Consider the following 15,679-nt stretch of genomic DNA (forward strand, 5'->3'; position numbering starts at 1 on the left):
TATTAATAAAAAAGTTAAAATTTATAAAATATATAAAATTTAAACTTATAATTTATTAAAAATAATAAATATATTAAGTAATATTATAATTAATTATATTATTTTATTTTAAAAGTTTTTAATAAATTAAAATATTTTATTAATATTAAAATATAATAATAATATATAAAATATATTTTTAATAAATATAAAAAAAGTTTTTTTAATTTATTAAAAAATTATTTAATATAATAAAATATAAATTATTTTATTAATATAATTATTATTTAATATTTTAGCTAAAAATACTTTTTTATTTTTATTAAATTTTTAAGTATATAGTTTTTTTTAGAATTTTAGAATTTATTAACTTATAAAATATATTATAAAAAAATATATTAAATATTTTTTATAAATATTTTACTAATATAACTTAAATAATATTATTTTAAATTTAATATAATATTAAACTAAAAAATAACTTTTTTTATTAATTAATATAACTAGTAAAACTAATATAATATATAAAGTAAATAAATATTAGCTTTAGTTAAGTTACTTATAAACTTTTAAAAAAACTAAGCTATTATAATTATTAATTATATTTAAAAATAATAATTTTTAATTAATTAAATTTATAATTTACTTTTTTTAATTAATTAAAACTAGCTTTTTTAATTAATTATAAGTTAGTTTTTTATTTATATTTAATAATATTCTTAAAAATAAAAAAGTTTTCTAAAATAAATATACTTTTTAAGTTAGCTTCCTGCTAATATTAACTTATTTAATATAAAAAAATATTATAAAAATTAAACTTTATAATAAATTTTTAAATAATAGAAGCTTAAAAAAAACTACTATAAGTAATTATTTTTAATTTAGCCTGCTTACTAAGCGAAATAGATACAGTTTACTTATTGAGAAATACCAGATACATAATCCCTAATATTCCCATGTCCTGCTCCTTTAGGTAATGCGGGGGGAAATGGGGCAAGCGGGGGGTTGGAGACGGCTACAATAGGCACTATTCTGCCCCTCTCACGTGCTGTCTGTTGAATATAGGTAGAAATTCCACGAAGATGGACTTACGCTCTGCTGCTGTGAGATAAGGAATAGCCCGCCGTTCAATGTATAGAGGCATATTAGCAACTGTTCCAAATTTAGCCTGCAAACTCCCACGGACGCTGCCCTCGCCATTCATTCGCCGCCTCTCAACTGAAACTATGGCCAAAACAAGCACAACCCATAGGCTCTCTCAGCTGAGAGCTCTGATGAAAGAGCACAACGTTCAGATTTATGGTAAGGGTTTGCGGTACATTTAGCCTCAGCATCCGCCAGCCTGGCTAGTAGAGACATATCATCGCTCACATGTGTATCTTTTCCAGTCGTACCGTCAGAAGATAGCCATAGTTCCGAGTATATTGCCTCCTGTGACGCTCGGCGCGAGTTCATCAGCGGATTCACAGGCTCTGCTGGGTGCGCAGTCATCACAGAGACTGCCGCAGCTCTTGCGACCGATGGAAGATACTTCAACCAGGCTACTCAACAGTTGGATGAAAACTGGACGTTGTTAAAGCAGGGACTCCAAGATGTCCCCACATGGCAAGAATGGGCAGCCGAGCAGTCTGCTGGAGGAAAGACTGTTGCCGTAGACTCGACTCTGGTGACGGGCTCTGCAGCAAAGAAGCTCGCGGAGAAGATCCGCAAAAGCGGCGGCTCTGACTTGGTCCCCCTAGACGTCAACTTGGTGGATAAGGTCTGGGCCGATAGCAGACCAGCCAGACCCCAACAGGGCATCAGGGTTCTGTCCGAGAAATTTGCCGGCAAATCAGTTCAGAGCAAACTAGCGGACCTCCAAGCGGAGCTCGAGAAGAAGCGATCTCCCGGTGTATTCATCTCGATGCTTGACGAGGTGGCGTGGCTATTCAACTTGCGCGGTAACGACATCCCCTACAACCCGGTCTTCTTCTCGTATGCCGTGATCACGCCAAAAGGAGCGGCCCTGTACGTGGACGAAATTAAATTAGGCGAAGAATGCCGAGCGCACTTGGCCAAATATGCAGTTGACGTCAAGCCATACGAGGCTTTCTTCCGTGATGCGGAACAGCTCCATCAGCAATTTGTCGCCTCTACTGCGAAGGAAGGTGGCGCTCCCGTAGGTAGCTTTTTAATGTCTAACAAAGGATCCTGGGCTTTAAAGAGAGCACTGGGCGGAGATACCGCTGTCGAGGAGATTCGCAGCCCCGTTGGGGATGCAAAGGCTGTCAAGAACGAAATTGAGATGGAAGGAATGCGGGCCTGCCATATCAGAGACGGTGCCGCTCTCATCCAATACTTTGCGTGGCTCGAAGACCAGCTTATAAACCAAAAAGTTGTGCTGGACGAAGTACAGGCTGCTGATAAGCTAGAAGAATTGCGATCGCAAAAGGAGCACTTTGTCGGATTATCATTCCCGACAATATCATCGACTGGCGCGAAGTGAGTTTACACCCGGGATTCTCGTATCTTCCTTTGCCACAATGTTGTGCTAATAATGGCCTATAGCGCGGCTGTGATTCATTATGGTCCTGAACGTGGGAACTGTGCCACTATTGACCCCAATGCCATCTATCTGTGTGACTCAGGGGCTCAGTATCTGGATGGCACAACTGATACTACACGGACACTACACTTTGGACAGCCCTCGGAAGCTGAACGGGAAGCTTATACGCTCGTTCTGAAAGGAAACATAGCCTTGGATGTAGCTATTTTCCCCAAGGGGACGACAGGATTTGCCCTTGATTCTCTAGCTAGACAACATCTCTGGGTGAGTCTAAATGCATCTTCAGTCATGCGACCCTCACTTCGTTATGCTAACGTGCAGCAGAAAGCGGGATTGGATTATCGACATGGCACTGGTCATGGCGTAGGCTCTTTCCTGAATGTCCACGAAGGCCCAATTGGTATTGGTACTCGCATCCAGTATACCGAAGTGCCGTTGGCCCCTGGCAATGTCATTTCGAATGAGCCAGGATATTATGAAGATGGCAACTTTGGAATCCGAATTGAGAACATTGTCATGGTCAAAGAAGTTGAGACGAAGCATGCCTTCGGGGATAAGCCATTCCTTGGTTTCGAGCATGTTACCATGGTTCCCTATTGCAGGCGCTTGATCAATGAGAGTATGCTCACGGAGGATGAGAAGGCCTGGTTGAATGCTTCCAACGCAGAAATTTTGGAGAAGACGAAGGGACATTTTGAGGGAGATGCCATCACGACGGCCTGGGTGGAGCGAGAAACACGGCGCATTGAGTAGGAGTAATTTACCATAGAGACAAACAAAAGAGGGAAAAAAGAGGGAAAATGAAAGATATTTTTATCTTAGAGGCTTACAAACGCCGATAGGACAAATGTCAAAACGAATGAGGCAACAAACCACCCATCCCTTGTGCTATAGCTAAGAAGAGGGAATTTCTCTGCAAGATACTTGGGCAAATTAAGAAATCTCGGCAAGGGTAGCCCATATGAGGAGGCGAGCTTGATTTAGTCAAAAACGTCAGGAGAGACAGCTTAGGAGGTCAGAAGACTGGTGAGCGCACTTACATGATAGCACGCAGTAAGCACTCCGCCAAGCAACACAAGAGTGCGAGAAAAGACGGAAACTACAAGGCCCGTGGCAAAGCCTATGAGAGGGGGATAATGTTACCCAGTAGTTCTCTAAGGGATAACACAAATCATACGAAATGTCAATTGACTTGGTACTAACCAACAACGCTTCCAGAGGAGACCTGGCGGATGATCTCAGGAGAAGGCAGTGGTTCCACAGGTTTTGCGGCATACTGAGTCGGAGATGCTGTAGATTGCTTTCGCCGCGAGTCCAACCGAACAGATGAGTTTGCCGCAAAGGCCCCGTAGCAGACGCTTGTGCCGATGCCGCCAAAGAGAAGTCTTCGGGAGTAGCGAAGGGCGGAGAATTGCTTGATCGCTCGACTCATTATGGTAACGGTGGAAGATTGAGAGGATGATGTTTGGTACACAGACTTGGTGCTAACGAGTAAGACATGTAGTTCGAAGGGAGACACTTATGACGTAGTAGAATCTATCTACAGGTCTACAAGCAAATGAGTTATCGAGAAGCAAAAAAAAAAAAGAACTTAACATACAACAGCCGGTGTTCGCTGATGGTCACCCACTCAACTACTAATCTGCCGGTTAGTGGCTTATCTATGGGGGAGCAGACGGGACCCCGAGTTTTCCACTACCTATGGTCGTATGTACTGATATTTCCGATAGCCTCAATTATAACAGAATTTCAAAATGTCTACTGCAGCATCCAAATCTCACATGTTTGGGAGTGGCAGAACATTACCCATTGGATTTTGCACTATCTGCACTGTTCCTACTCATAGATGCATCATGACCTGATCTCACATTCAAATATGCGAGTTTTAGTGCAATTGCGCGTTATTTGTCGCCTCAAAACTTAACTCGAGGTATTTTCACTATTTGTGTTTCCAGCACCTCCACAACGTATTTCCGATAGATAGAGATTCAGTTGTTTCACTCAACAGCTGGCGCTTATTTCTCAACGTACTGGAAATATCTAGGGCTTATTTCGGCCTTTAGCACGCTTTCAGCTCCGAAGCTCTCTTTGGCCATACTTGGAGATTCAAGGTATGCATGTGCCTGAGTCGCCAATGCCTGCGCACCCATAAAAACCAAGTAATCAATAAGTGACCATAAGCATTTAGCTTTTTTTTTTTTTTTTTTTTTTACATGATGACAAGGCGAATGATTACTATTTCCTGGCATGCCATTGATTGTTTAAATCTCAAAAGACCCAAATCAGTACGTAGTGGGCGGTTTTCAGCGAGTGGGGCAACCGTCATTCATGAGTCTCACTGGATTTTAAATATTCGTCATTTGACGCTCTCTCTCAAACCCATCGTCTTGGAAACCCCTCGCTCATAGCATAGCAGCAAAAAAGCAGTTCAAAATGAAAGCATACATGTACGATAACGTGCCAGTAAGCCCCATCCACACAAAGATCGGCGATAGCGACGAGTGAGAGATCCTGACACGGCATGATTTTGCACAAAAGGGCGACCAGCGTCTGCCTCATGACTCTGGCCGTGAGGTGACGGCCAGCGACTTGGCCACCATCGGCGTGCACTACCGTCGCCTTGCCGAAACCAGCGAGGTGGACGTGCTGGCGGCCGAGCGCGGATACAAGAACCGCGATGAGATTGTGGTGTCGCCCGACAAGATGGGCGACGTCTATGAGGACAAGGTCAAGATGTTCTTCAACGAGCACTTACACGAGGACGAGGAGATTCGGTACATCCGGGGCGGCCAGGGCTACTTCGACGTGCGGAACAAGGGCGACGAGTGGGTGCGCATCCAGCTGGAGAAGGACGACCTCATCATTCTGCCCGCCGGCATCTTCCACCGCTTCACAACGGACGAGTCCAACGTGAGTTTTTTTCTGCCTTGATCTGCCATTGTCATTGTCCATTTTATGAGCACGTCATAAGGCAAGTCTCACTGACCTTTTCTTTCCCCCCCTCTTCTAGTACGTCCACGCCATGAGGCTCTTCAAGGATGAGCCAAAGTGGACTCCCCTGAACCGGGCTCCAGAGCTGGACAGCAACGACTTCCGTAAGGAGTATGTCGGCCAGTATCTCAGCTGAAATAACCGGCGACCGAGGGAAAAAAAAAAAAAAAAAAAAGAAATTATGGCGATTGTCTTGGCCGGACACTCGGGAGGTAGTGAGTAACAATTGTAGTTAGCAGCTTAGAAACGGACAATTACAAAGTCGATTGGAAAGAATTCGAAGACCCCGGAACCCATTGTATCCTAATCAATTGATCCCAAATCATCATCGAGTGATTTCCAACTCTCCTCACCGCCAGCAATAAAAATCTTCACCCTTGCCGCCGCACCGCGATCGAGGCATCTGGTGGCGATGCGTCTGAGTAATGGTAGGCATGTGGAGGAGGTGAACAGACACCCGGACGTCTCACTTTTAAGCAACATTCATGCGACGGTTCGTTTAAAGCCCTCTTCATCAGCTCAGCTGCGCAACTGCCGATGGCCAAGTCTCTCTAGCTCTATTTTTTTCTCCAACTCGCGACGCCTCATAAGTCACACAGTATCGCTTGCCGTTTATGCCTTACTCAGTGAGACACGGCTGCACTGTCTCTTTTCGCAGGAGGCGTAGACTCAAACTGCCGCTCCCTTTCGCCTGCCCGCCTGCCGTCGCCAAACGAGTTCTCTAGACAATGGAGGCTCGCACAGAAGTCAGCGAATCGAGCGACGGGCCGGCGAGGCCCAAACTGCAGCTGCCGGCGAGCTGCGATCCGCCGCCGCCGACGGGATCAACGAAGAAGCTGGTTTGGATTGTGCGTTGTTCGCGTCTCCCCGTCCTTCCGTCTCACGGCGTCCCCTTGAGTCGTCTCACTGCTGACAGCTGCCCTCTCTAGATCTTCGGCGGCACCGGCCACATGGGCCGCTCGCTGGTCAAGAGCGCCTTGTCGCACGGCGACCTGGTGTGCTCGGTAGGGCGAGTCTTTGAGACGCCGCAGGAGGACATGGACGGCATCCATGAAAACTGCCTGGGCCTGCTGTGCGACGTGCGCTCGCGGGAGTCGGTCAATCGCGTCTTCCGGCACGTCATGGACAAGCTCGGGCGCGTCGACGTGGTCGCAAACTGCTCGGGCTACGGCGTCATCGGCTCGTGCGAGGACCAGGACGAGCACGACCTGCGCAACCAGTTCGAGACCAACTTCATGGGCACGCTGCACATCATCCACGCCACGCTGCCCTACTTCCGGCGCCAGCAGGCCGGCCGCTACCTCATCTTCAGCTCCACGTCCGGCGCCCTGGGCGTGCCCGGCCTGGGGCCCTACTGCGCCAGCAAGTACGCCGTCGAGGGCCTCATCGAGGCCATGCTGTATGAGACGGATGCCTTCCACGTCAAGGCCACGCTCATCGAGCCCGGGCTGGTCAGGCGCGACGAGCCTGACTCAGGCAACAGTCCCTTGCCCACCTGGGGCCACTTTTTCATCAAGCCGCCCAGCGAGCATTATTCCACCGCAACGTCGCCCGCGCTGCACGCAAAGCGCATGGTGCAGTGGCTGGGCGATCGCCAGCCCACGAGCGCCGTCAAGTGCGCCGAGCTCGTCTGGCAGCTGGGCCACTGCTCGTACCCGCCGCTGAGGCTGCTGCTGGGCAGCTATGCCATCGAGAGCATCCGCGACAGAATGCGCTCCGTCACCGAGGAGCTGGAGGACTGGAAGCATCTCAACTTTGCCATCGTGCCAGATTCCGACAAAGAGGCTGAGGAGATGGGAGGCGAGGCGAATGCAGATTTTGTTGCTGCATGAAGAAAAAAATGACAACGTGCAGGCCACACCGTAACAGTTTCTTGTTTCTTGTTTATATCTTTGCTCTCAGGTGCACCTTCCTCTTTCTACGCATATATATAATATTCCATGTGATATAGTATGTTGTTTTTGCCGCTAGCGAACATGATTCAGGGAATGGGATGCAGAACATGCAGTATTCATGCTGGTGGAATACAAACACTACATGGTGTGCACTTGTATAATCCATCTATAGCACTTTAAAGCCATATTCGACAATACGAATGCCTTTGATCTATATATATATGGTATTAATTTTTATTAGACGGCCTTGATCCTCGTCTATATAGAGCTGCCTTGCTGAATAACTTCATCTGGCCGAATACAAGGTTAATTATATAATAAATGCTTTTAAAAAAGCGCAATTATTCAAGAAATAGTTAACCTGTCTAGCATATGCAAGGATATTTATTTATTCAAAATTTTAACTGTGCTCTTATATAAATTTTAATATTTCTTATGTGTGAATGTCAATTAAAGTAGAGATATACTGAATGGCACGACATAAAATCGATCCAGTCAGAGCTATTTAGCTAGGAATATAGCTCTAAACTTACTAGCGCTAATTCATAAATTCTGCTCCCAAGTCGAACGATCCAACTCACTCACTCGCCTACGGCTCTTTTTTTCTCTTCTCTTTTTTTCCTTCGCTCTTCTCACTTCGCATCCAACTGCCAACACATGTAGAGAGAGCAGAAATCAGGATAAGGATAAGGATAAATATTTCAACCGCCATTAATGTCACCTCTTGCAGGGGCAAAACACATTTTACGGCCTCGCGTCGTCTTTTCCGGCATCCAGCCCACTGGCGTGCCGCATCTGGGAAACTATGTCGGTGCGCTGAGGCAATGGGTAAATCTACAACATGAGGAAAAACCCTCCACCAAGCTGATATACTCCATTGTCGATTTGCATGCCATCACTGTGCCTCAGAAGCCAGAGGTGCTGAAACAGCGCAAGAGGGAAGTTTTGGCCGCTCTCCTTGCCATTGGTCTAGATCCCGAGAGATGCACCATCTTCTACCAGTCGTCTGTTCGTTGCCTGACTCAAGCCCAAAGCCTCCAATCATCACATAGCTCACCACTGGATGTAGGTGCCGGCTCACTCTGAGCTGATGTGGATACTTGCATGTACCGCGTCTGTAGGCTATCTCTCAAGAATGACACAATGGAAGGTAGATGGATTCGCAGCAATTGCCATGTATAAACGCTCCTCTATTGACCAGCTCTCAGAGTAAGCTTAGCTTAGATTCGTCTTCAACCTTGGACGAAGGGCCCGTTGGTTCCCGACTGAAGCTGGGCCTGTTCTCCTATCCAGTCCTCCAGGCCGCTGACATCCTCGCTCACCGGTAAGCCCAGCAATGTCTTTCCATATACGCCCCATTTGGCGCCTCCAACCCTGTAATCATATCGAACAGTAAACTGATATTTTCTTGTAAGAGCTACCCATGTGCCCGTTGGGCATGACCAACAGCAGCATTTGGAGTTTGCGCGTGAATGTGTCACAAATTTCAACCATGCTTATGGAAATCATCTTGTCCCGCCTTCAACCATAACCTGTACGCTTGCTGCCTTTGCTTCCCTTCCCTCCTCTCACTTGCACACAGGCTCATTGAGTTACAGCACCCGCTCAGCGCATCATGTCTTTAACAGACCCGACAAGTAAAATGTCGAAATCTCACAAGGCGCAGCGTTCAAGAATTCTTATTACTGATACTCCTGAAGAGATTCGGTCCAAGATTGGCTCGGCCCTGACTGATTCGACTCCCGGTGTCTCTTACGATCCCGCCACTCGCCCTGGCTTTTCTAACTTATTGGAAATATACTCCGTTTTTGATGCAGAGAAGCGCAGTCCGGTACAGCTAGCCCAAGTATATGCCAACTCTTCGCCCAAGGTTTTGAAAGAAGCAGTCTCAGATGCGCTGATCGCCGGGTTACACGGTATTCGCGATCGATATCTTGATCTATCTGCAAACGAATCGTTTCTTGAAATGATAGAGAAGGAGGGCGCACGAAAAGCCCAGGAAAGTGCGCAGGAAACGATGGAGATCGTCAAGTCTGCAGTTGGGTTGTAACGGATATTTGGCGTCAATTAGCGCTTTGAGCCTTTTCATGTATTATTACCTCGCCCCTCGCGATTGGAATCGCCGTACAGGCATGTGTATCATAGTTGCCAGCGTTGGCCAGCCATTTCGATATAAGATCACGTAACGTGGATATCATGTGGCTGTACATCTATGTTATTATATGTATCTTTCTCATCATTGAGTGACGCATTTAGGTGAGCGTCGATCGACTTGTAAGCCTCGAGCAGGCTGGCCATACTAAGATGCGTAGGCAAAGTTGGCACCTCTAGCAGTCAGCCAGAAATCTCTGACAACCTGATTTGTTGCCCGAGCGCCTCGAAGACTAGCCCAAGTTAGCAAAGGGGCATGCATCAGCAACACTCGTCGGAACTATACCTGATGACTTTTTTCACGAAGAGCAATTTCTGCTCTGGAGTTACCCGCTGGCTCGGGAATGATGGATGATCTAGACCGGACTGCAGCCACTCTCTCGACATTGGATAGTTGACGACAAGTTTCCTTAAAGGTTCACTTAGTCGGTCTAACTCGCTCCGCAGGGCGTTGCCGCCGATATTTCTTGCAAGGGATTGAGTTAACAAGGGCCCAAGCGTATCCATGGCTCTCTTGAAAGTTTCCTGAAGGCCTGCATTATCTCCCCGAATGCCGACAAATGCCGTCTATTTGCGTGTTAGATCGCCGTTACATGCAATAATGATAGAAGGCGCAGAGACTAAAGATACAATACATACCCAGAACTCCGCCGCAGCCGCCTTAGGTAATGGCTCTTTTCCATCCATAACCTGCAGCGTGAACAGGAAAAAGAACTCAATTGCGTCTGATGGTTCCAGGCTGATAAAAGCGCTGGGGCTTCTGGTCAAAAGTCGGCTAACAAGATCAATGCCATTTTGTACGAGCTCAGGCTCTGCTCCAGGCTCTAATTTCAGTTGTCAACTTGACTGGCTCATCTACGGCAACAACGGTGGAAGGAATTCTTACCAGGAAGCTGTTTCAAGAGTCCAATTACCCAAGAGAGCACACCCGAAAGTATCTTTTGATACTGCCCGAGCATTTGAGGAGGTAGGGAGCTAATAAAAGAGCACGCCATACTAACAACAATGCCAATTCTAGGCGTATCTTTTGAATGCCCAACGAGAAAGCGCACGATATCCTCAGGGGTAAGGACGAACGGTCCCGGCTCGCTTTCGGAGAAACCGCTGCGAAGCACGCTGCATATCAGCTCTGTAACCTCTGAACTCCCACTGTACACGTTTTGGACCTCGACAATGATGCGTATTATTTGCTCCTGAATTTGGATCAATTTGGGTGTTTTGGCTTTCTGATTAGACTCAGCCTCAAGATCAATCGAAAAGTCTGGAGGAGATTGCAAGCCCTTGCCCATGCTTGCCAGACATCTCAGTGCCCTGAGAGCAACATGTAAGCCAACGTGTTCCTCAGGCAGGATGTCTGAGCAGGGGAGTTGCATTTGCTGTGGTAACACTTCATCATTGGTTACATTTACCAGCTTCATGGATTGTTGGACATCGCTTTGTATGATGTCCAGCAACCCAGAACAAGCAGTATACCTCTTCTCATCATCAGGAATGGCTTGAGCAATAGACGCGAGGGCCCCTACTATTTTCTCACGAGAAATGCAGTCAAGTGATGCTGTAGCAACTAAATTGCGATACTCAGCTAGTAGGCCGTCCATTTGAGGATGCAGATGTGAGCGGCAAGACGAACAAAGCCGGTGTATAGACTTTGAGGCTGGTATGGCCATGGAATGCTCTGAAACTTCGTTGAATAGAAGGCTGAGGGCGGTAGAAAGAAGGTGGGTATTTCGTTCAAAGTATTCGGTGTACTGTTCAATTAGTGTAAGGCAAGTTTGTCTCACTCGGGTTGGTATGGTTTTCTGGGCACTTCTAAGCACTGAAAACAGAGGTGACGAGAAAACCGCGGCAAGGAAGTCGTCACAGCGTGGATCTTCTCGGCTGCAGTCTGCTAAACCGCCCAGGCAGAATATAGCTGACTCCAATTCTAGCCAGGAGGAACTTGCCAATGTGGACAATATCAACGAAGAAAAAGTTTCCACAAGCCTGGGCCCGATCAAGGTATAGACAGCTTGCAAAAGATCCACTACGTCTTTCCTAGCATCGTGAAAGCCGGCGCGATCGCCTGAGTCCCATGAATGAAATTCATCTGCTGGAGGGTATATAATCTTCTTCCATGCGTTTGATGTCGCCTGAAAGATGTATGGAATAGTGATTGCAGTTACCGAGCTTGCAGAAGTCGACTCTGGATCCATATCTGAGACGGATTCGGTCAATGTCGACCAAAATTCGATGGCGGGGACAAAAATTCTATTTTCAGCAACTGGATAGCCATCCGCCGCAAGAAGACCGCACAGTTGGGACAGTATACTCTTGTTTTGCTCATGGTCATTCTGAATAAGGTCTTCTACTCGGGCTTCACCAAAGGCGAGAAGTACATATCCGAGCTGCGTCGACTCAAAGTCCGCATCCCCCCTGGATGAGTTGCTCATATCGGTGGTGGAACCATGGCGTATCAAAGATATTGGCGAGTATTGTATAGTGCTGCCCCGTAAGCAAAGAAGGCCAGTTGAAGAGCACGTCAATAAGCAGTTCCGCAGCCGCACTGTATAGTTCCTCGACTATCAATGCGTTGATAGAGCCTCCAATAAGGGGCCGTAGAGAATCCGCAATGTAGCTATTTCGTGCTGATGTCTTCTGAGCAAATGAAACCCACGACTAAAGCGAATCCAATTAGCCTCTCCTGATTTGCTATATACTCAGAAGGCACAGGGTCACCTACCTGGAGACATCTCAGCGCATCTTGCTTGACCTCTGGAGAAACATCGTCTCGGCTCATGCACATCGCTATGAGTGTTACCGAGTCTGAGGTGTTTGCAAGAACCGAGTCGTACAGGCCAACGCTTTGTCCGTGTTAGCGATGCTATGAGATGCTAATAAAGCGAGTAGTGGTTCTCATACTTGCTTGCTGCGTTTAGATCGATGCGAGTAACATCCTCAAGAATATTGCTAATCACCAAGATAGCCGCATGCAAGTGCACTCCCGTGAGGCTTTCTGATATGGCGTTGAAATCGACCGACTCGTCGATAGTCCCTGGCTGCCAAGCTCGATTTGACGCTAAGCTGACAAGAAGATGAAAGATGTAGCGGTTGCATAATCTGTGGAAATATATGAAATAGGTGGCCAGCGCAGATGCCAGCTTCCGTACAACAAGCAGCCCGGTCTTGTGCTGTAAAGCCCCAATGTACCATTCCAACAGCGAGACGAGGAGCTCTACGGCATCACTGTCGCTAAGAGACGCACTGATCGATGTCAACCGAGAGAGCTCAGTGGATAGCGTACTGGGCGGCGAACGTACTTTTCGGTATTCAACTTAACGATGATTGTGAGCGCACCGAAGAACTTGACTTTCTCGTCCGGACGCCCAAGCAGGTGGTGGGCGAGCGACCATGCTTGTGGTGAACTTTGCAGTCGCGATAAGGTCGATTGTGTTTTGGAAATCGTGCTGGGAGAAGCTGGTTCGTACAGAGAAAGAATCAGCTTTGCCACCATTAGCAGTGATGCCTTTAAGATGATCGGATTTCCAGAAGAAGAGGCCCAGAAAGACTAACCGATTCGACCTGCTCGACGTCGGAGGGGAGAAGCTCATCTTGCATCGTGACGGGTTCTGCCGGCAAATTTTCGCGGAATTTCGTTCCACACGGATCACCAGGCCGTGGCTGGTAGCTTTAGTAGCACAGGGCTATCATATCAACAAGTGATTTCGCGCAGTATGCATGGAGAGGATTTCGCAAATGGACTGCAGCTTGATTATCGCATAGCAGAGCTAGCAGCCCGTCGTTCTTTCAAGCCTGTATTATCAAATGCCATGTGCAAGATGTACTACTCCGGATGCGGTTTAGCTTTTGAGATTGCTATCCTTGCAGCTTGTACTTAATCTTATTGCAATAGCTAATAATATTGTCTTTAATATATCTAGGATATCAAGAAATTAACTACTAAGGATTTTAAAGCAATAGGTGCTATTATAATATAAAAGACTTTGATATAAAAAAAAATTATTATTTAATATAATAAAGTAATTTTATAATACCCTAGGATAATTTTATAATTAATTATAATAAATAACAATAGCTAAAGGAAATTTAAAAAATAATTATTATAATTACTAAATTTAAATTATTATAATAAATTATTAAAGCTTAGCTTAAGAATTAAAATAAAATTAAAAAAGCTTAAATATTTATAAGTAAATACAATAAGTAAAAAAAAAAGAAAATAATAAATAATTTTTTTTTAAAAAAAAATAAAAGTAATTAAATTTAACTTTAAGCTAAAAATTTTTTTTTTTTTTTTACTTTTTAAGTTATTAATTATACTAGGCTTCAGTTTAGTAAAATACAACATAAAAAAGTAAGGTATTACTTATTAAATAAGAAAAATAATATAAGTTTATTATATATAATAACCCTTTACTACTACTTTTACTTTTATTAAAATGAACCTTATTAGGTTAAATTGCATAAAGCAAAGCAGTCTGCTTTATTATCGCGGGCATAGAAGAAAAAGACATGGGTTTGTGTTCTTAATGAAAGGCAAGGGCGTGAGGTATAGATCTAAGGGGTGATTCTAGCAGTGGTACAGGTATTATGAGACACAGATCAGAAAATAACAACAAACCGTACAAGTACGAATTAACTGCTTGTATTACTAAGAAGAAGACGTAGATCATGCATTCGTTATTTCTTGCCTCTTGTTAGCTTCTAGTATTCATTCATTGTATGTACTCATTTGGCTTCCAGCCTTTCGCATCAGCGTTTATTTCGTTGTGTAAGTATTTACCAGGCTAATCTTCATTTTTCAGTCTACCAGGCTGCTTTCTGCGGATTAACACGGGTAGAGCTCGCGTTTCTTGTTGGTTATCGCACATTGACGGCAGCGACGTCTCTACCTGCTGCGCCCATAATATCATTAATATCCGTGGCGGTGTCGTCTGTTGGGCGAGCCTCAAATAACCGCCTCCACCAGCTTGGGGGATCAAACGGCCTGGAGCCGTTGTGCAGCGGCGGGTATACATCGTTGAAGAAGTACCAAACGTGGCCAATGACGACTCCCATAATCTCATCTCTCGGTACGGTGCCGTGCATAAACAGGCTAAAGGCCATCAACACCCACGGCAGATATGGAGCGGTAAAAACAAGCAGGCCCAGGAAGCTTAGCCTGGTGTCGGGGTTGCGCCGGGACCAAATATAGACGAGGGTGGACGAGAGCGGGTGCCCGAGGAATGGCATGGAAACAAGCGGCGATAGAGCGATCAGGCTCGCCATGGCATAGAGGAGAAGCCAGGAGAAATACGCGGCCGAGCGTCCCGACGACTCTTCTAGCAGTCGCGCATATCGCTGGAGGAAATATATGTGAAAGAGTAAGTCAAGCGAAAACGGACCGAAGTAAAGAAACGTCGTCAACAGACGCCAGTACTGTGTTGCATCAGTCAGTCAGTCAATCAGTCAGCACATGGGAATGCGTAGCGGATAGGGATCGGCTAACCTGGGACTTAACGAAGACGGCTCGGAAGCTGTAGAAGAGTTGAAATGGCGTCACCATATGGCATTGGACGAGGGCGCTGGTCAAGACAGTTGCGGCTGTCCACCATCGCGTGCATGTTGGCATCTCCCAGAACCACGTTTCCAGCGGAATGCGATCGCCGCCCATTACTTGATCCATTTGGAGAGATGGCAAATCGTAGCAATCGTGTGTTGATCAAACGATGACCGCAGTCGACATGAAAGATGCGTCGGCGATGCGACTGTCGGGACGCAAATCGATGCAATAAGGTAGATGGTGATGTGGCCTTTGGCAGGCGAGAAGATACAAGCCTGAAGAAGGCAAGTAAAGTAAATCGGAGCTGGGCTGCCGGCGTTGCGAATTGATCTGTTACACCATTGCCACTCTGGCAGTTACGCAATTAGTAATGTAGAGGGTACCTGGCGACCAGCCTCTGAGTACCTACCTGTCTTATCGACGAGACTTATGATGCGACCATTGATTCGACTGCTAGACTTCTAGTTTGAAAAATGAAGAAATGATAGTTACCTACAGATCTTTTAATAATCCAGTTGATGAAGCTGCCACTTCATTTGACTCGATTCTTCATAGATGCACTTATACATCCAAGTACCT

The 15,679-nt window shown here is 45.8% G+C and overlaps 7 protein-coding genes across 7 annotated transcripts; 4 read left to right on the top strand and 3 right to left on the bottom strand.

Moving 5' to 3' along the window:
• The first annotated feature begins 1,056 nt into the window (after window positions 1-1,056).
• Window positions 1,057-4,137, top strand: TrAtP1_009890 (uncharacterized protein). The gene is made up of 4 exons (XM_014093744.2): window positions 1,057-1,281; window positions 1,368-2,460; window positions 2,527-2,788; window positions 2,849-4,137. Exons 1-4 carry the CDS (start codon window positions 1,110-1,112, stop codon window positions 3,275-3,277), a joined length of 1,956 nt encoding a protein of 651 aa, XP_013949219.2. The 5' UTR covers window positions 1,057-1,109; the 3' UTR covers window positions 3,278-4,137.
• Window positions 3,343-3,956, bottom strand: TrAtP1_009891 (uncharacterized protein; the record flags this gene model as incomplete). Its single annotated transcript, XM_014093743.2, has 3 exons — window positions 3,343-3,498; window positions 3,565-3,644; window positions 3,728-3,956. The coding sequence occupies 3 exons, from the start codon at window positions 3,954-3,956 to the stop codon at window positions 3,343-3,345; spliced, it is 465 nt and encodes a 154-aa protein (XP_013949218.1).
• Window positions 4,138-4,957: 820 nt separating the features above from the next.
• On the top strand, window positions 4,958-5,651 carry TrAtP1_009892 (uncharacterized protein; the record flags this gene model as incomplete). Its single annotated transcript, XM_014093742.2, has 3 exons — window positions 4,958-4,987; window positions 5,063-5,434; window positions 5,535-5,651. 3 exons carry the CDS (start codon window positions 4,958-4,960, stop codon window positions 5,649-5,651), a joined length of 519 nt encoding a protein of 172 aa, XP_013949217.1.
• Window positions 5,652-6,243: 592 nt separating this feature from the next.
• TrAtP1_009893 (uncharacterized protein) lies at window positions 6,244-7,347 on the top strand (the record flags this gene model as incomplete). Its single annotated transcript, XM_014093741.2, has 2 exons — window positions 6,244-6,363; window positions 6,445-7,347. The coding sequence occupies 2 exons, from the start codon at window positions 6,244-6,246 to the stop codon at window positions 7,345-7,347; spliced, it is 1,023 nt and encodes a 340-aa protein (XP_013949216.1).
• A 777-nt stretch (window positions 7,348-8,124) lies between these two features.
• Window positions 8,125-9,460, top strand: TrAtP1_009894 (uncharacterized protein; the record flags this gene model as incomplete). Its single annotated transcript, XM_014093740.2, has 5 exons — window positions 8,125-8,418; window positions 8,480-8,560; window positions 8,619-8,734; window positions 8,826-8,944; window positions 9,009-9,460. 5 exons carry the CDS (start codon window positions 8,125-8,127, stop codon window positions 9,458-9,460), a joined length of 1,062 nt encoding a protein of 353 aa, XP_013949215.1.
• Window positions 9,461-9,709: 249 nt separating this feature from the next.
• On the bottom strand, window positions 9,710-11,990 carry TrAtP1_009895 (uncharacterized protein; the record flags this gene model as incomplete). Its single annotated transcript, XM_014093739.2, has 4 exons — window positions 9,710-9,794; window positions 9,848-10,128; window positions 10,201-10,385; window positions 10,448-11,990. The coding sequence occupies 4 exons, from the start codon at window positions 11,988-11,990 to the stop codon at window positions 9,710-9,712; spliced, it is 2,094 nt and encodes a 697-aa protein (XP_013949214.2).
• A 2,198-nt stretch (window positions 11,991-14,188) lies between these two features.
• On the bottom strand, window positions 14,189-15,605 carry TrAtP1_009896 (uncharacterized protein). Its single transcript, XM_014093738.2, has 3 exons — window positions 15,510-15,605; window positions 15,047-15,449; window positions 14,189-14,976 (listed from the first exon to the last, which is right to left on the bottom strand). The coding sequence occupies exons 2-3, from the start codon at window positions 15,221-15,223 to the stop codon at window positions 14,419-14,421; spliced, it is 735 nt and encodes a 244-aa protein (XP_013949213.1). The 5' UTR covers window positions 15,224-15,449; window positions 15,510-15,605; the 3' UTR covers window positions 14,189-14,418.
• Between the last annotated feature and the right edge of the window lie 74 nt (window positions 15,606-15,679).

The sequence above is a fragment of the Trichoderma atroviride genome, chromosome 5 (genome assembly GCF_020647795.1).
Source record: "Trichoderma atroviride chromosome 5, complete sequence".
Classification (NCBI taxonomy): domain Eukaryota; kingdom Fungi; phylum Ascomycota; class Sordariomycetes; order Hypocreales; family Hypocreaceae; genus Trichoderma; species Trichoderma atroviride.